This window comes from Periplaneta americana, chromosome 12 (genome assembly GCF_040183065.1).
Source record: "Periplaneta americana isolate PAMFEO1 chromosome 12, P.americana_PAMFEO1_priV1, whole genome shotgun sequence".
In the NCBI taxonomy this organism is placed as follows: Eukaryota; Metazoa; Arthropoda; class Insecta; order Blattodea; family Blattidae; genus Periplaneta; species Periplaneta americana.
In genome coordinates, this window is record NC_091128.1 from 5,526,562 (window position 1) to 5,547,941 (window position 21,380).

General features: G+C 36.7%; 1 protein-coding gene across 6 annotated transcripts in view; it reads right to left on the reverse strand.

Annotated features, from left to right (window-relative positions):
• Nucleotides 1-21,380, reverse strand: part of LOC138710132 (nucleolar protein 12-like) — a 717,371-nt gene that overhangs the window by 586,894 nt on the left and 109,097 nt on the right. The window contains exon 6 of one of the 6 annotated variants that reach the window (XM_069840770.1): nucleotides 14,873-15,029. The exons of the other annotated variants lie outside the window; for them this stretch is intronic. Within the exon in view, the coding sequence (XP_069696871.1) occupies nucleotides 15,000-15,029 (30 nt within the window). The 3' untranslated portion in view covers nucleotides 14,873-14,999. Of the gene's footprint in view, nucleotides 1-14,872; nucleotides 15,030-21,380 lie in introns of those variants that run through there. 6 annotated transcript variants of the gene reach the window in all.

Below are 21,380 nucleotides of genomic sequence, written 5' to 3' on the forward strand. Positions count from 1 at the left end.
GCAATGACAGATGTGAGGATAGAACAGAAACAAGAATAAGTGAAGTCGCCCTCGGTAGCATAGTTGATATAGCGCTGGCCTTCTATGCTCGAGGTTGCAGGTTCTATCCCGGCGGAGGTCGATGGCATTTAAGTGTTTAAATGCGATAGGCTCACGTCAGTAGATTTACTGGCATGTAAAAGAACTCCTGCGGTTCAAAATCCAGCACACCAGCGACGCTGATATAACCTCTGCAGTTGCGAGCGTCGTTAAATAAACCATAATTTATTTAAAAGAATAAGTGAATACCATAAAGTTGTTAATTTAAATTATTACAGCTTGTGGAATGAGGTACTGAAGACAATTCTTCCAACAGAAATTAAAGTCCATATGAAAATACTTGAGTATCTCGCTTGCAATAGGTTTGGTACTACATTTCAAATTTTCTTTTTTCATTGTTCTTAGGATCCTCCTGACTCCTCCATTAGGATCCTAGTGACTCTTGCGTGAGAAGAAAAGTTTTTCCATGTTTAAATGGATCAAAATTTATTTCACATCAAAGAAAAGAACCACAATCCAACAGAGATATCATTTTGATATATCGTATTATTGAGCAAAATTATAGGTCTAAATAAAGAAAATTACAAACAGACAATATTAAATAATAATAATAATAATAATAATAATAATAATAATAATAATAATAATATTAATACTTATTTACTGGCTTCTAAGCAACCCGGAGGTTCATTGCCGCTCTCACATAAGCCCGCCACTGGTCCCTATCCTGAGCAAGATTAATCCAGTCTCTACCATCATATCCCACCCCCCTCAAATCCATTTTAATATTATCCTCCCATCTACGTCTCGGCCTTCCCGAAAGTCTTTTTCCCTCCTGCCTCCCAACTAACACTCTATATGCACTTCTGTATTCACCCATACGTGCTACATGCCCTGCCCATCTCAAGCGCCTGGATTTAATGTTTCTAATTATGTCAGGTGAAGAATACAATGCATCCAGTTCTGTGTTGTGTAACTTTCTCCATTCTATATATTATTTTAATGTACCGAAGTACATATGATATTTCCATGCAGATATTCTGCGTCATCATACGATGAAAGAGTAATGGAACGGAGAAAAATTCTCTCCGGCGCCGGGATTTGAACCCGAGTTTTCAGCTCTACGTGCTGATGCTTTATCCACTAAGCCACACCGGATACCACCCCGGCGTCGGACAGAATCGTCTCAGATTAAGTTCCAACTCTTGGGTTCCCTCTAGTGGCCGCCCTCTGCACTACGTCATAGAGTCTATGAACGTAGGACCGAAGTCCACACATGTGCTGAGGTGCACTCGTTATGAGTGACTAGTTGGCCGGGATCCGACGGAATAAGCGCCGTCTTAAATCACGAAGTGATTTACGCATATCATATATATTATTTTAATGTACCGAAGTAGGCTACATATGATATTTCCATGCAGATATTCTGCGTCATCATACGATGAAAGAGTAATGGAACGGAGAAAAATTCTCCTCTTTCCATACTTAGCGCTTGCTGCCCGCGCACGAACCTAAAGGTCAGAAAAATGCGCTTGCTTTGACATCACTAGCCTTTGTATTTCCACATAACAACGAGATAGGCTTGATCGTCGAGTAATTGAGGACTGAATATGGTAAACGATGAAAGTGTCACAATGTCAATTTCTGTTTCTTTCCATCAAACAATAGTAGGCTTACCTATGTGCCGTGCTTTGCAGCCTGATAAACGTGGAATGTGCCAGATCCATCCGGCTTAGTCATAATTTTTGTCGTAAGATTTCCCTGATGATGAAAAGGCCTATCTCAGTCGAGTGACACTGGGGAACGCTGGAAGTGCCTCTGCTAGGCGCGATGCCATTTGTAGTGCCGGCTTGTTTTTATTTTATTGTGTGATTGATGTTTAAAAAATCCAGCGTTTCCTACATCCTTTATCCAAATTTTGTCGTGTTTGGTTTTAAGGGGTTTCTGTTATTTTTTTTTTAATGTAGCCTAATACAGAATTTTTAAGTCTAATATAAAATACAAATTTGTAGGCCTAATAAGGTAAAATAAAGGTTTCGAAAAGTAAAATAACAAAATTTTGTAGAATAAATCTTGGTATGTAGGCCCTAATTCATTTATCCCTAATGCTCATTATTTTTTCACAACAATTAGCCTATACATTAGCCTAATCCTACCAATACACAGCAGGCCTATAAGTTACACGCTATTATTTCAGTGCAATAAAATATGTGGTAATGGTGAACGGTGAAAGTGCCTTAATAAAATATGTGGAAATGGTGAACGATGAAAGTGCCAAAATTATGGAAAAATACTGTTTGGCAAGATTTCCACACTTTTTTTTTGAGGCAATTTAATCGTTTACCGTATTGAGTCCTCAATTATTGTATAGGCCTACAGCCTATATAATTAGATCTAATATCAAGCATAAATGATTGTTATTTGAACTTACATTTCTACCTGCTAGGAGAGACACGAAAATTTCTATTCCGCCGAATGTGCCGAGGTCAGTATTCTGTACGGACATGACTTTCTCAGTAGCGTTTAACTTATTTAGGTTATTTATTTATGCCTATTTATATATTAAGCGAAGCCGTCCCGTGTGCCCCGTCGTGCAGCAGGAATAGGTAGAGAGCATACCCGCTAGCGACTACGAACGCACCATAGTGCGGTGTGTTCTCCGCGGGTAACAGACGCTAGCCCCAGGGTGCTCTGTGCTGATGACCGCTGCTCTAGAGCGAAGTTAAAAAGTAAAGGTGATAGTGTATCTCCTTGCTTTAGTCCACAGTGAATTGGAAACACATCTGATAGAAATTGACCTATAAGGACTCTGCTGTAGTTTCACTGAGACACATTTTAATTAATCGAACTAATTTCATGGGAATACCAAATTCAATAAGAATATTATATAAAACTTCTCTCTTAATCGATTCTTATGCCATTTTCAAATTATAAATAGGCCTAACTGATGTAGGCTACTGTAAATTTATAGGCTAACTTACTCCCATTTTTTCTACAATATCTGTCGAATACAAATATTTGGTCAATAGTTGATCTATTACGCCTAAAACCATACTGATGATCCCCGATAAATTTCATCTACATATGGAATTAACCTCCACAAAAGGATAAGTTATTCGACAAAATTGTGTATGACAACAAAAGTGATATTGTCCCCCTTCTTAAATTTATTTTTTTATTGGGTTATTTTACGACGCTGTATCAACATCTAGGTTATTTAGCGTCTGAATGATATGAAGGTGATAATGCCGGTGAAATGAGTCCGGGGTCCAGCACCGAAAGTTACCCAGCGTTTGCTCGTATTGGGTTGAGGAAAAACCCCGGAAAAAACCTCAACCAGGTAACTTGCTCCGACCGGGAATCGAACCTGGGCCACCTGGTTTCGCAGCCAGACGCGCTGACCTTTACTCCACAGGTGTGGACCCCTTCTTAGAGATAGGTACCTACAATTATGGACCCTTCCATTGTTCTGGTACAATTTCCTTTTCCCAAATAGTAAGTAAAGTATCACTATTGATGTTAAGGAAACCGAAGTAAAATAACAGTAGCTACCAGGGATGAATCAGCCGATATGTGTCTTTTACTTCAATACAATTTCCGTAAGCTATGCAAATAAATACATTACGTTATTGTGATATACCTCTTTATAATCATATTTGTTAATATGACTAAATCTGCATTAACGAACAAATCATTTCTGTGTACGATGACAGAGAGAACTTTATTTATGAAAATAGAAATATAATGCAACTTAACAAGTTATTGTCTTGCGATGAAGACTAAATGCCTGGCAGTTATCCCTAGGCTATCCCAGTAGTTTAGAAGTTGCACCACAGACAGCGAAATAAGACGAATCCAAGTTGTGCAAGCTGCAAGGTCAACTTTTCCCATAAAAACTAAAAGGCAGGAAGGGAGTTTCGTATGTCAGGAATTATATTGGCATTCTCCTCACATCTATATCGTGTTCGGTGTGGTGCGCGGAGTGTTTCATTATTCTTAGAATAACTGTGCTTGTAAAGATTTGAATTCTGTGAATTTTGTAAGTAAAATTATCCAGTAGCAATCTGTGATGCGTGTGTCGCCATAAAGGATATTGATTTGTTATGTGCTAGATATCACAGGCTGTTCTATGTGTATTAATATTTGAAAATGGAAGGAACGAAGATTCCGGATCTTAAAAGGTAATAATGCAATGCCTTGATCATTATGCTTATAGATAAAAATTATATTGAGTGTTAAAATACAGCATAAAAATGTTGTGTCATTAGGACATAGGCCTAGTGATTGTAGTATTGTTCATGAATATCATAAATAATTACGCTGCAATTTCAGTATTGCGTTTATAGACAGATACTGCGTCCGAATTTTAGAACCAAGCATTCTAATTCTTCCACATGTAATACATTGCTAGTGGTTTCAGAAAAGCGACGAATATTTTTTTAATAATATAATTCTTTGTATCATTTATTAACTTTCGTTTAAATTTTTATCTCTGTATTTTTACGAAAATAAGATGAGTATTGCAATGTATTGCAATTTTCCATTATTAACGATAGATGTGTAGAAGTTTAATGTGTCTTATTATGTGATATATTCTACAAATGTTTTCATAGTTTGTTAGCAATTCGTAACATGTTACGTTGTAGGTTGCACTATTCTATTCACTGTTTACGTGGAAATATGAGATAATATTGGGTAGCGCGGTGTGATGAAATCTAACCATAATAATGTTCGCTTTCATACGGTAAACACAGAGTGTGTCATTATTTTAACTGATGATTATTCATGTTATAAGGAAGAAAAGATGTCCTTGCAATTTTTTTTTTCTAATTTCAATATTTAACTAATAATTATTAAAGTTTGCAATAATAGACGTTTGACAACGTTGTTGGATGGGGAGGAGGGAGTTTAGAAGCACATAGTACAGCTCAAGCGGGTGGAAGGTGGTTTAGAAGTACACAGTACAGCTCAAGCGGGTGGAAGGTGGTTTAGAAGTACACAGTACAGCTCAAGCGGGGTGGAGGGGGTCCAACAGATGCTCTGTTCTAATGCAGGAGCGACCGTGACAATACTGTTGTTTACATAAAACGAGCAGCAAATACAAACTTTCAATGTCGTTAATAGAACATTGTGGTAAATTTACATTTTATGTAACAATGTTGCTCCTTTTTTTATTGTACGTCTAAAAATAAACAATAATGATTTTCTGGACAAAATCACAAAACATTTTTTCTAATGCAACATTTTAATCTCTCCCGCTTCCGTAAATCAATATCATTTTTAAACAAATTCCTGGTTGTGTGACTTTGGAAATGGGGTAAGCAACTCCTAGTTTCGAAAAATCGTTGAGAAACTGCGACAAAAGTTCGCCGATTAGGTAACCTTCTTTGAGGAAAACGTTGACGGTATATCTTCTTGCCTCACTTGAATTACGATGACTTTCTCCATAAATTAATAGGCCTAACATATGATATTCCTGAACTGTGAATGACATTGTAAATTGTTTATGGAATATCCTGTACCGAACTGCCATCCGCTCGGCAGCAGAGCTATGGACAGGGAGCTTGAACTCAGCTGACTCGTACGTACGTCTGTGCAGAGTACTGCCTGCTGAACTCGTTGCCACGCCTCTCACGCCAGAATATTAACAAATTTAAGCATGCATTTTTATTTAATTTCACGAAAACGTAATGGAACAAACAAATATTTATTTAAACTAATATCAACTCTTTGCTAGATATACCTACTGATGTAGCCTATTTGTCTTCGTAATTTTACTAAAGATGTAAGCAGCATAATGCAAATAAAATAAAAAAGAAATATTTTTTTCTGGGAAAAATATCAAGTTTTGACCCTATGTTGTATGGACATTTTTTGATCCTGTAAACCAGCGGTCCTCAGCGCAGAGCACCCTGGAACTAGAATGTCTTACCCGCGGAAAACACAGTGCACCATGGTGCACTCGTAGCTGCTAGCGGGTATGCTCTCTACCGCTTCCTGCTGCACGACGGTGCACACGGGACGGCACCGCTTACCCTTTGCACATTTCAGCGAGTGCTGACGACCACTGCTGTAAACTGTCCACAACGACTGTGAAAAGGACAGAACTTATACCCCTTACACTCTGTATAGATATTGCGTCCGAGGTTTAGAACCAAACATTCTAATTCTTCTCTTCACTGTTTACGTGGAAATAGCCTATGAGATAATATTGGGTAGCGCGATATTATGAAACAACCATATTAATGTTCGCGTGCAGTGTATATGTACATGACACATTACACACAGGCTCGATTGACATAGACTAACAAAATCGCAAAGCAAGGAGTAGAACTCTTCTAAAAAAACCTGGCTAAAGTGAAGACTTCATATGACGAATGTAATGCAGATACGCGGAAAGTTTTAAAATCATAATTGTTGTTTTTGTATAACATTGCTCGACGTAGCCTACATTTTGACAGCGAAAGGTTAATATCGGACAGCAGCAAAACTTGCTTTCATGAGTATCTTTTTAAAATACTTTCTCATAATATTGTCGTGAGATTTCTTATGACTAGGAGTTTATATCCCGTACTAAATTTTAAGTTTTACTACTAAAAAGGACTGTAATGCAGTTTATTGTAATGATGTCATTTTGCTTGAAGTGTGATACTTTCCCAGTAATTTTGTACGAAGTCCGAAAATAAAATACTGGTACCTTTAGATCAAAGTAGGCTTAAGTGCACAATACCGGAGCGGTAATTGCGTAGAAGACGCCAGTGTTCACATGTGCCACTTTTCAACTACTCCTAAATGTCGTAGGCATTAGTTTTTTTTTATTACTGGGTTATTTTACGACGCTGCATCAACATCTCAGGTTATTTAGCGTCTGAATGAAATGAAGGTGATAATGCCGGTGAAATGAGTCCGGGGTCCAGCATCGAAAGTTACCCAGCATTTGCTCGTATTGGGTTGAGGGAAAACCTCGGAAAAATCTCAACCAGATAACTTGCCCCGACCGGGATTCGAACCCGGGCCACCTGGTTTCGCGGCCAGACGCACTGACCGTTACTCCACAGGTGTGGACGGCATTATTGTTAACTCTGACAATTTTATCTATGTTTGTTATGCATTATGTTGGTTTTTGACGGTCTGTATAGAAGGGTTATGGCGAAGGTATCTTGGGGGCAGCGGAGGCTACAAGCCCCCGGCTGTATCGTAAATGCAATGAATATCGTCTTTGCAAGTATGTGGAAGCATTGACACACAAATATATAGGCCTATAGATAATATGTAATTTTGGTGCCAGATACTATGTAGTTTTAGTGCTAGGTAATATGTAATTTTAGTGCTCACCTTGAATCTAATTCACGTCTTCATTCGTACTTTTGAATTGTCGATGTGATGTTTTGTAGTAATAAACCACTATTAACATTAACCTATACGGATATCGTTCGTAACATTGAAGTAGGTACACTGCACTGACGGTTCACTGCTCTCTGCTTACTGTTGATTTCACTCAACGCTGGTTAACTGTGTCGTGTTGAGGGAACGTCTGCTTAAACCCTGTTTCAATGCTCGATTAACATCGTTGTTGATGCCATCTAGTGTGGAGTTTCTATTACTGAAGGTGTATTTATGTAGGAGATATAGAGCAGGGTTGGGCAGAATTATGCACTCTGTGCTTGCACCACAGTCTACTATATACAGTCACGAAGCTTGAGTTTTGAGGTGCTAGAAACAATAGACTGTGACGGCACTATTTTGCATTGCCTGTAATGAGGCGATATTAGCGATCCTAGTGGTGAGCAACTATGTAATGTATTGAGCTTCGCGACTGTATATACTAGACTGTGCTTGCACGGTGCAGGCCCTGCTACGAGAGGAGTGTGCTTATAGAGTGCACGAAAACCGGTTTATTCAAGTTGCGTACGTACTGCATGTTTCAAAAGAAAATGTTATTCTACCAAACTGAATAAGAACACAAAGTAATGAAACACTTCCTTAAACACAAAACAAAACATGTCTGTTGCACATTAATTCATATTACTCAATTTCTCAAGATTTGGAGAAACTGTATTAGCACAAGCTATGCGAAGAACTGCCGTTAAAGCCCATCATTTCTTGTTTGAGATTTGTTTAGTTTCGTAATAGAAAATAACTGTTCACATCTGTAAGTGGAACCAAATAAACACAAAGCATTCTCACACAGCTTATGCAGATACTATCAGTCCGCAAGCAATGATACGTATTTATTTATTTAAAATAACAATACAGTATGTAAAGAAATCCACTCATAAAAAGTATGTTTTTTATTTTGCATAATATGATTATGTTTAGTTTTTAGGTCTTCATGTTACCTATTATTTGCAATGTATTAGGTACTGGTAGACTACTTTTTATAATTGATAGCATTCCCTTTATTAATTGAAGAATGACTTATAAATTCAATGTAATTTGGCTACCTTTGCGCATTATATTTTGCGTGGTTACTTATGTCCTGTGGTCTAAAAGTACCGGTAATATAATTTTCGATTCTCTAAAACTTAACAACAGGTCTATACTGATTATCACATATTTATTTCACTTAAGAATTTGATTATAATAAGAACTTGTGTAATCAAGGTGCATGTATTTACGTCTTGTGATCTAAGAGTAATGTATGTTAATATAATTTTTGATTCTCTGAAACCTAACAATATGCTGATTAACGTAAAATTATACATTCTACTGGGTGTTCAGTTCAAAGCGTGTCATGGCTCGCTGTATGCCGTCATGTGGCTAGTTGATGAGCCTAGAGAATTCAATCTTCCTACACTTCCGCAGAGGTGTATTACATATGTGCCAGAGAAGTTGCCTAGCAAGTACGGCGTTCATTCAGAAGAATACTTACCGATACGTACGGTAACGCCGGTAGTGGCAGGAATGTGAACTGTTTCGAAACATGTACTGAGGTGAGTTTTTTCTTACTGTCGGGATATGGGGAGAGGGTTAAGACGACTATTTACGTATTTGTTGACATTAATTTCGACAGTCAACATGGACACGGAGCATTTGATTTGTGTTGTGGAATGTTGCCGTACGCAACCGATGATAACAAATGCCCTGCGTACGACTTGGCCGCGAAAAGCACAGTTCGAAAGAGGTTATGGTAGCACACCTTACAGACCACCATCTGTTGCTACGACGTTCAAGTTATACCGTACACGTTATCAAGTACAGATTGAACGCCTTGATTAATAGGCAACTTCTGTGACACAAAAGCTGAAACTCGCTTCAAATCGCTGACTCATCAACAGTGACGTCATGACACACTTTGAAATGAACACCCAGTATAATGTGTATTGTGTAGGCCTATTTATGGACGTATGAGCATGTTTTCTATCAATTGCTGCGTACGTATTTTCTTTCCTTTAATGCTCTGACCCACATCAATGAAACTTTGAATATATTTATTTTGTCCTAATTTTACATTAAACGTCGAAAATGGCCATAATCTGTCAATTTTAGATCATCACAGCGTTAAATTGTGTGATTTATGTACTGCTATTACGCGTCTGCTCTTCATCATCATGGCGACAAGCGCAGCGTTAAATTTGTCTCGGTTTCCTCGTTCCGCGCAGCCGAGACTGTAGGGACTTGACTTAAACTAATCTGTTGTCAAGCATTTCATATTACTTCCGTTGTGTGAAGTGAAGCCTTCAGTGGAATGAGGGATGGACTTCAGAGTCTATTCCAAACTACAAAACTCAAACTTCACTGTCATTCACTTATTCAGTAGGTAATTACTACTGACCCATTTGCTTAGAAAATGAATTAACAGACCTATCGGTAAAGAGGAAATTAAAATGCATTCCAAATGATCTAAAAGTTCTTCAAAGTATTAAAAATGACCAATAAATTGCGAAAAAAAAAAAATATAAAATTGACTTATCAGTTCAAAAACATAAAAAAATGCAATATAAGAAATTATTTTTTACGTTGATATTAACATAGGAAGGATTTCTATATTAATAGACATCGCCCTAGTGTGAAAAATAAGAGGATGACTTTTCATCAACATTCGCCCCTACTTATATTCCATGATCACAGACTACTACTTACTTACTTACTGGCTTTTAAGGAACCCGGAGGTTCATTGCCGCCCTCACATAAGCCCGCCATTGGTCCCTATCCTGAGCAAGATTAATCCAGTCTCTACCATCATATCCCACCTCCCTCAAATCAATTTTAATATTATCTTCCCACCTGCGTCTCGACTTCCCCAAAGGTCTTTTTCCCTTCGGCCTTCCAACTAACACTCTATATGCATTTCTGGATTCGCCCATATGTGCTACATGTCCTGCCCATCTCAAACGTCTGGATTTATGTTCCTAATTATGTCAGGTGAAGAATACAATGCGTGCAGTTCTGCGTTGTGTAACTTTCTGCATTCTCCTGTAACTTCATCCCGCTTAGCCCCAAATATTTTCCTAAGAACCTTAATCTCAAACACCCTTAATCTCTGTTCCTCTCTCAAAGTGAGAGTCCAAGTTTCACAACCAAACAGAACAACTCGTAATATAAATGTTTTATCAATTCTAACTTTCAGAATTTTTCATAGCAGACTGGATGACAAAAGCTTCTCAACCTAATAATAAAAGGCATTTTCCATATTTATTCTGCGTTTAATTTCCTCCCGAGTGTCATTTAGATTTGCTACTGCTGCTCAAGGTATTTGAACTTTACCACATTTTCAAAGGATAAATTTGCAATATTTATATTTCCATTTCGTACTATGTTCTGGTCACGAGACATAATCATACTCTCTGTTCTGTAGTAGTGATAAAAGACCTTTCGTCTTCTGTTCACTTACGGGCAATTTATGGCTGTACTTTGATTTCAGAGAAACATTAGACCAATTCACTAGGTTTATCTCCTGCAATCTTCTTCTTTTTTCTTTGGCTTATGTCAATTTAAAAAAATGTTTCTTCTGAGAGGTCATATTTGAACTGAATAATCTCTTTTGCTCTTCTGCGTTCTGAGCCATTTCATTTTCATCCAGTTTACCTTTTTTACCATCAACAGTTTCTGTAACAGTATTTACTACGTTCCTTGTCAGCTCCTTAAGCTCACAGAAGTCATCTTAGTGCATTACAGTAACTTCATATGGGGAAGGATTTCTTTTGCTGCTGAGATCAGAAACGCCCATTCACGAGTGGTGTACACTTTCATGTGCTTCTTTTTACGTTCATTTGTTGCAGGCATAGAGTCGACTTCCAAATAAGAATGTCCTGACTCCATAAATTTTAAATCAATGGTATCCAAAATTTCCTTTCGGTTTACCACATACAACATTGCAGTAGTGACGAACTGAGTCCTCTTCCGTCCTCCGCAAATGTCACTGGATGTTGTTAAGTCAGTAATAGACACAGGCAAACTGTAAATTTTTTTCAGGAGACAACAACCAATCTCTACCCTGTCTTTTCTCCCAATACACTAGTCCTAAAGGAAACAAAACCCACCATTTTTTACTGGAATCCATTGTGGTGAAATTGTAAACATTAAATTTACATTTATAGTAATTGTCACGATCACCTGCATGAGGTTCACTGAGAATAGCTTACATATCGAAAGTGATGGATCTGAAGGTTATACCATCTTCTATGGCTCTTTTCTTGTCCTCGGATTTCATTTGCATGGACTGATTTTCTCGTTTATTTGGGTTGCCCCACTCTTCTTGTAAGGGCTCTTTAGTGCTGATTGTCTCTGTATAACATTCAGTAACACTGCACTAGAAATAAAGCTTAGAACTGAAAATGATCAACAATGAATGAAAATGCCACCAATAAAATCACAAATGTTGAAAAAGTGTACAATGGTTTAATATTAACAACACAAATGTTGTAACTGTGCACTTAACACATTTGTCTATTGGTTCTTAAATGCACAGAAGTGACAAGCGCATTTGTCACATTTGTGCACGTGGGCTACATTAAATACAAAATCTTGCCAACACAAAACTATAGGAAACTCTTAGAATTCACTTCCCACATTTGTACACAGTAAAGATACACCTCAGAAGACTCCGATTTTGTACTTAACTCAATTTGACCAAAAAATGTACTTAACACATGTGTGCGCTAAGCCATCGAAAAATGAACAAGAAAATTAATTTCTAAAATATATATGTCAGTACTGAAATGGAGACAGCTGAGTCTCTGATAGCCTCGACTCATAGAGTAATATGATGTTACCAATATGTGAGTCTTAATGGGCACTGGGACTGAATTTGATATTTTATATAGTTTTGGTTCAATTTTGGTTTCAAATTTTGTGATATACAAGCATTTGTATCACATTTCAGCAAATTTCACTTATTAGGTCCTTGAATTTAAATTTTTTCTTATCTTATTAAACTAAATCATGCTTAAATTCAAAATGTCCCTCGCAGAACTATAATTTAAATTCTATTTTCAATTTTTTGTGAAGGATTTACATTCCGTGACGAATAAAACTACGCATTGATTTTAAAAATTGAGCACTGGTGAAGGACATAAATATTTTCATGTGTGATATATTGTTTTCGTTCACTTTCCATATTTTTAAATTAAAAATTCATTACACGAAAAGTATTTAAACAAGAGCCAATTCCATGCACAGTTTTGTGTATTTGTATAGAGATATTCGTGCAAAATGTCATGCAAATTGGAGCAAATGCAAACCACTATGGACCATTTGTATGATGAAAGATGGCGTTTTGAGAAAATGCAGTTTATTAAAAAAATTTTGATTTTTCTTTTCACATTCAGTGTTAATTCCCTAGCACCATTGCTTTCCTCTTCTTCTTGACTTCCTCCTTCCTCGGGTAAATGAAAAGCACAGGACCGCCATTTCGTAGCGCTATAGCAAGACTTGTGGCTTCTGTTGCATCAAACAAGTAAAATACGATCATTTGGTCCAGGGAGCATCCGTTTTTGGTGCAAGGATAATTCGTTTGGAAATTTGGGAAAAGGAAATTGTACCAGAACAATGGAAGGAGTCAATATTTGTACCTATTTTTAAAAAGGGGGGACAAAACCAACTGTGGTAACTTTCGAGGAATATCACTTTTGTTGACGTCATACAAAATTTTGTCCAATATCCTTTTGAGAAGATTAACTCCGTACGTAGATGAAATTATTGAGGATCATCAGTGCGGTTTTCGGCGTAATAGATCGACTATTGATCAGATTTTTTGTATTCGACAGATAATGGAGAAAAAATGGGAGTATAAGGGTACAGTACATCAGTTATTCATAACTTCAAAAAGGCATATAACTCAGTTAAGAGAGAAGTATTATACGATATTCTTATTGAATTTGGTATTCCCAAAAACTAGTTCGATTAATTAAAATGTGTCTCAGTGAAACATACAGCAGAGTCCGTATAGGTCAGTTTCTGATGCTTTTCCAATTCACTGCGGGCTAAAGCAAGGAGTTGCACTATCACCTTTACTTTTTAACTTCACTTTAGAATATGCCATTAGGAAAGTTCAGGATAACAGGCAGGGTTTGGAATTGAACGGATTACATCAGCTTCTTGTCTATGCGGATGACGTGAATATGTTAGGAGAAAATACACAAACGATTAGGGAAAACACGGAAATTTTACTTGAAGCAAGTAAAGCGATCGGTTTGGAAGTAAATCCCGAAAAGAGAAAGTATATGATTATGTCTCGTGACCAGAATATTCTACGAAATGGAAATATAAAAATTGGAGACTTATCCTTCGAAGATGTGGAAAAATTCAAATATCTTGGAGCAATAGTAACAAATATAAATGACACTCGTGAGGAAATTAAACGCAGAATAAATATGGGAAATGCCTGTTATTATTCGGTTGAGAAGCTCTTATCAACCAGTCTGCTGTCCAAAAATCTGAAAGTTAGAATTTATAAAACAGTCATATTACCGGTTTTTCTGTATGGTTGTGAAACTTGGACTCTCACTCTGAGAGAGGAACATAGGTTAAGGGTGTTTGAGAATAATGTGCTTAGGAAAATATTTGGGGCTAAGCGGGATGAAGTTACAGAAGAATGGAGAAAGTTACACAACGCAGAACTGCACGCATTGTATTCTTCAACTGACATAATTAGGGACATTAAATCCAGACGTTTGAGATGGGCAGGGCATGTAGCACGTATGGGCGAATCCAGAAATGCATATAGAGTGTTAGTTGGAAGACCGGAGGGAAAAAGACCTCTAGGGAGGCCGAGACGTAGATGAGAGGATAATATTAAAATGGATTTGAGGGAGGTGGGATATGATAATAGAGACTGGATTAATCTTGCACAGGATAGGGACCGATGGCGGGCTTATGTGAGGGCGGAAATGAACCTCCGGGTTCCTTAAAAGCCAATTGTAAGTAAGGAAGTAAGTAAGTATTTTATAATGGTAATTACGAAATGGCATTCCTGTGCCTAATATTTGAATATGAGAATAAACAAATAAATATATTACTTACAATTGGGGAAAAGTTGGCGCTTCACATTTTAAACCTCTTCACCTCTTAAAAAATAACCGCCAGATCTTTAAAACTGGCGGATGAAGGCTAACCATTGACCAAATCTTAGAGAAATGTATAAAGGCATCATTTAAGTAAAAAACAAAAACTGGACTTTTTTTTTCCAGTTTGGCCAAAAATTCAGTCCTAGTGTCCCTTTAGAACTAGAACCATTCCATTTATAATTACACCGTTATCATTCATGTTGATGTCAATTTTGACTGCAACAATAAATCAAATATCACAATACGTTTTTCAATACATAATGTACTTATTTCCTTTAAAGCGTCCCCATCTTCAACCTCTTTTCTTTCTACCGAATAACCATTTTACATCTCTCGGAATGTCTTACCGTTATTGCTCCTTGTCATGTAATACCGGTACTATAAAGCAGTGACGACCAAGTCTCCTTCAAGCGTTAATGGGAAAATGATTTTTCCCTTTCTTGGTGTTAATTTCTAATTTTGTCGAATCCATGGAAGCGCAACCTACGTACAAAGATATCAAAATCATAGCATTGTGTCTCAGCTTCAACAAGTTGCTTATTATTAATATTATAGACTTTAAAGTTCCTCTTACACGCCCATTTATTCTACCATAATTCGTTTGAAGAAAACCTGTTGAGATCTGTGGTAGGAATTATGGTAGGTATCTGACCTTCAAAAGGTATCTCTAGCTGTCTCTGCAACCGATATCTTCGTGCTTATTGGTATGCATACATGCCACTTTACTCAACTTGTATGGGCATGTAAACCGTAGTAATTTGTAAACTTACTATACACTTATTTGAGGCACTCAGAAGCAAAGTGATACAAGTGACATTTTTTCAAAAAGTGAGATAAGTGTATATTCTAAATTTTTAACGTTAGAAGAAGTTATTTAGTCGTTAAAAATATAGGTACCAACATATACAGCTGTAAATTTGCAGCAACATAATCCTGTAAGAGATTTTAAAATTTCCTTTTCAACTTCAAAGTGATTTATCTCAAAACTTACTAAATGTCACTTGTATCACTTTGCTTCTGAGTGCCTCATTTGTTAAAATATACGCAGCAGAAAGGGTTCAAATTCAGCGAATCTATTATGATGCTCACAGAGATAATTGCTACTCAATCAATGGCAGACGGCTCAGTCCAGGCTTATCTCGACATTGGGCGGACAGATTACCCAACTTCTAGATAAGCGTGGGATGTGATCTCTGCCATTTTGGCCGGGTACAGTTTTTCCCTTGCAAATTATTCAAACCTGCTTCACAGGGAGGTTCTACTTGAAAGCCAGATTTGCATAATATATTTGTTACTATAGATACGTTAATAGAAAGCCACAATTTAAGTCACACAGAACTGTGTGCACTCAAAGTTGGGTTTCTGGCATCTTCTCAGCCCATTTGTGTAGTGTGGATATAAAGTGAAGAATTGTGACGGTGTCGTGTGGTCCCTGGGGTAGCTCAGTCGCTAGAGCATTTGTGCGGTAAGCGAAGGGTCCCGGGATCGGTACCCGGCTCCGGAATAATTTTCTCTTGAAATTATTAAAGCCTAGTTCACAGGGAGCATCTACATGAAAGCCAAATTTGCACACTATTAAATAACAATTCTTGTACGTACATTTAAATTGAAAATTTTAATTTGAAAAGCATTTATTTGAAAATATAAATAAAAGCCGCTCCACTGAGTAAAACACGACTTGAGCTTCAGTGCGCCACCGCACGCATCCCCGCGCCCTCGACCACTTGCTGTCTGCACCCTTGCCCTGAGAGCCAGTCCGGCGCAGCTTCCTTGAACCACGGAGCTACGGTGCGTGACATATATACCGTATATATATATATATATATATATATATATATAATTTGAACTGGTAATTGAAATTAAGGGAAAACGGCTGAACACATTTTAATATTTGAGCCCTCATTTTGAAGCTTGGAAATCAAAGTTTTTCGGAAAAATTGTAGTTTTGAGTGAAATGTCAATTTTCCTACATCATTTTCCTACTTTCCAAAATCTATCTGTGGTCAGTTTTGAGAAATAATGGGTTTTCAGAATAAAACAGAACACAAACACACTAAAATAAACATTATCACACGAAGATTAAGACCTGCAGAATTGCTGATATATTTAGAGTTCAGATGACTTAGATTCTCTCACATCATAATTCCTATATGTCGATCTTTTAAATTATGGTTTATTTAACGACGCTCGCAACTGTCGAGGTTATATCAGCGTGTGACGGAATTTTGTTCCACAGGAGTTCTTTTACATGCCACTAATTCTAGTCACATGGATGGGGCTGTCGCATTTATGCATACTTAAATGCCATCGACCTTGGCCGGGATCGAATCCCCAACCTCGGACATAGAAGGCCAGCGCAATAATAACTTTGCTACCCAAGGTGACTGTCGATCTTCATTTGTGTAAATTTTTCAGAACGTTTCTGTAATGTTGATAATCAAAAATTTCAAGACTTACTAAAATGAATTTACAGGTCAGATTCTCTGGTGTGTAATTTTCTGAGTACAGCTGTCTGTGTATTGGATATTAAAAACTACAAAACTTAAGAATGTTTGATGACATTATCATTAAAAATGAAATATTATTATAGTGAATGCCATGATGTATTTGTCACTAATTATACAGATTAATGCTTTACTGATGATAAGAAAGTGAAATCTTTTGGGTTCATATAAGTAGGCGTACAGAATATTTGAAGTTAGATATTCATTTCTATGCTATTTACTGAGTGACGGCTATATAGTAGTCTATAGCCTACAAAACGTACGTAATATAACAATACTGTTATTGAAATGAAATATTTTTATAGTTATTAATCAAGTGGTATGGGTCTTTTCGATAGCATATTTAATGGTGGCGCGGTGTAGATATTTAAAAATGAAATAATTTATAAAACAGTTATGCTACTGGTTGTTCTTTATGGTTGTGAAACTTCACTTAGATAAATTTATTTCTTATTCTGATAAACCTCCCCTTTTATCCGACTTACACACCATTGCGGGTAGTGTTGACACATTCGGACCTTCCTATCACGGTATCGGCATGACGCAGGGCCACCGCAGAGATAACACAGAGCAATCACAAGACAAGGATAACACCCAGTCCTGTGTTGGGAAGCACATGCATGCGCTATCCACACAGCTACAACGGGAGACACCTATTGATAATATGCGATAAGAAAGGTTTTTATTACATAAGCATCGATTTGAACGAATAAATAGAATTAAACGTTCATAGTTATAGCCTATTTCTTGTTGAAATGTGAATTAAATAAGAAATATATAATATTATATTATTGGTTTCCTCATTAGTCTATATACAGTATTAAAAGCTGCGAACAGGTTAAATGCTACACGCTGCTGTTGATTCCCCTCTCTCTCCCTTGCCATGATTTGACGCTCGTGGTAGCCACAGATGTTCCGTTAACTGCTCCCGCAATATATCTACGAAACAGTTTTATTTTTAAACTTCTAAATGTAATGAATAAATGCCCAGCAAATACATTTATCATTTAAAATTTGTGAATTTTGGGTTAATCTTTTAATGATTTGCTAAAGTTTGACTGCATTATGTATGTTTTTACACGTAAGCAAACTGGTTTTACTTGCAAGAAATAGAACGCAGAGTGAGTATAAATGGTTGCTCCTCATTGGTTAAGGAGATGGAGTACAGGGAGTGGAAAGATGGCCAACTAAATATATTTGAAAACAATTCAGACGCATAGATATTTAATAAGTAAACTAATAGGAACATACATAAATGGAATTAACTGTTCTAATTATACCAATCTGCTTCATATAAACATACTAAGCGCATGGCAGTGAAATTTAATTGTTTTATTAGAAGCATGACATTATTGGTACTGCTGAATGAAATTATACCGATCGCTCCTCATTTTAATTTCGAGCGGGAATCGCAGATGTGCAGTTCATGATTGTAATCGGTGAAGTGTTGTGTGTGTGATTTAATGTTTGTGTTGGATAATGGGGGTATGGATAAATTTACGGCCTGAGAATATCTTCACGAGTTGAAAGGTTAGTTACACATTTTTATTGTACACTATATTTGACATTTTCTGAAGATGGTTGTTTGTTAAAATCTTCCGTTGGTATTTTGAAAGGTGAGGTTGTTCCGTGATTTCGGAAGTGTAAATCGTTTAAATTAGAAGTTATTTTTGTGGATATTTGGTTGATGGTATATAGGACATAGCAAAAGCTTAAACTAACCAAACGTAACTTGTCACAGATTCATATATACAAGGTGTATAATCGCGAGTACGAAGGGAACTACTTCAGCGCTAGTTTAGCTATTCAAAACTATGATAAATGGTAGAACGAGAAGGTTAGTTCAGTATCATGTATTGCATTACTTTGAATATAATACAGCCGTTTAAAAGTAGAGCTGTTTGAAGTTAAATAAAGGGGTATAATATTGTCTTTTAATTAATTTATCGACGAATATATACTAGTTATAGTTGTTATGCATGGACACATGTCTGTGTAGGTATGCGTGTGAATGGTAAAATGCAACGCGGTATGACTGGGTGATTTCCAAAACCAAAAATACAGTAGGACTACATAGAGTGCGTACAGTTGCCTGGAACCTATATTCTGCTAAGTATAAATTTGGGTTGTAATATCATAGCAGACTATATTCTTTATAGTGTAGCTTTCACACCGCTTAAGTTACTAATATCACACAATGTAGCATTCATTCATTCATTCATTCATTCATTCATTTATTGTATTCCATGGATCTTACATTAGCAATGAAGCTTTAAGATGTGGATCAAGTCAAAATTTTTACAAGATTAAAATTTTTAAGCGAAATGTATTGAGACGAGGCCGAGGATTCGTCAACTGATTACCTGGAATTTGCCTAGGAAAAACCCAACCAGGTAGGCCTAATCAGACCAAACGGGGATGAAGTGAGGTGAGGCCGAGGACTCGCCATAGATCACTTGGCATCCACCTTCGGCCGAGGAAGACTTAGGAAGAAACAAATCAATCAGATCAAACATTTAAGAATTTTCGTTAATCAGTTCTGCGTTTGTGTAAGATAGATTATAATATTATGAATTACTAGATAATTGGCCAGTTTGTTCTAATTTGTCTTTCTCAGATAGGTTATGATGGAATCTTCTTGGATCACGAAAATAGAGGACCCATAATAAAATTAGACCAACATTTTGTACCAGTTTTCTTCTTGTTCTATTTTTAAAAGATACACATTTTTAATTCAAACTAATTTATTATATTTTTTGTGGTTTTGGCGTACTAAGCTTACTGGTGTATAAAGTTAACTTTCAAGTTCTAAAATAAGTATAATGCAATAGTTATTCGAGATCCGAGGGTAGCTCCGATTTTAACGATGTCTTAGTGAAGTGCTTCGTTTAACCGTACTAAGCGTCATTCCTCGCAATGCAAGGTCTATTTCAAATTGCTTTCTCCAATCCTTCCTGTTTCCTGCCTTCCACTTTATCTTCTCATATGATCTATAACTTAACGTCGTCTGTCATCTGATACCTTCTTCTGCTCCGAACTCTTCTCTTGTTCATTTATTTCAGCGCATCCTTCAGTAGGCAGTTCCTTCTCAACCAGTGACCCAACCAATTCCTTTTCCTCTTCCTGATCAGTTTCAGCACATTCTTTCTTCACCCACTCTTTCCAACACAGATTATCTCACGTAGTACACTCCAAGTATTTGAAGCTGTGCGCTTGCTATACTGCCTCATTTAGAATTCGCAGGTTTACCTTCTCTATTTTTATTCCTACGACCATGGTCTTCGTCTTGTTTGCATTTATCTTCATCTAATACTGTTCACAGATATCATTTAGCTATTGAACTCTTTATTCATTAATTATTTACAAAAGCGTGCTGGCCTATTTAAATATTTCAATTTTATTTTTTGTTAGTATTTTATACTCATTATGAAGTATAAATATATAGATTCCATACTCCAGTGTTTGTTACGAGATAGTTACCCTTAATAAAGCTTCATTAAGGCTAACATTCGTCCCGTAGGACTGCGTTCATAAAACTTTTGTTGGTACAGAGAAGTGTTTCGACCTTCGTTGTGAACCTCAAGTTTTTGTGAATATAGACAGGTTCTTGTACATACAGTATACTGTATTGGTATTGGCAGTTAAACGGTTTCAAGACGTGACCATGGCAACCGCTGAACCTGCCACCAAGAGTCTATGCTGACATTCGCGACTTTTTCACGTTAGCACGTGGTAGCCAGCTGTTTTGTTTGGAAGAATCTAATCTTCGTTACTATGTAACAGCAAGTATTGGTGTTCTGTCATGGCTATTCTTTTCTCAGTCGTTTTGTGTTGATGGAGGTAGAATTATTTTGAATTTAGTTTTAAATTAACTAGCTGTGTGTGTTTCTAACGCGATTTATAGTGTTCGTGCATTTATAAAATGTCGCAAGACAATAAGTTCTTACTCCCTCAGTTAACGGCAATTTTACAAAACAAACTTTAACTTAATTATACCTCGGAAAATCAATATATTACCTGCGTGTATTTTTAAAATCACTCTCTTATTTTGAATAACATAATTTTCATTGGCGATGTGATCGCGAAGGGATTAATTTTATTATCCAACTTGTAGAATCGTCAGAAATAACATCACTATCATCTGTCGCTGTATTTACGTCATCAGGATAAACTGAAATAGGCCTGATTCCGCGTCATTATCAGGCCACTGATACTAAAGGCTGGTTCACAATAAACCGGAAACGAGAATCGGAACGAAAACGAAAACGGTGAAATTGTTAAAATGTGTACATTTAAATGTGAGCATTCACAATTAACGAAAAGCTTGCCG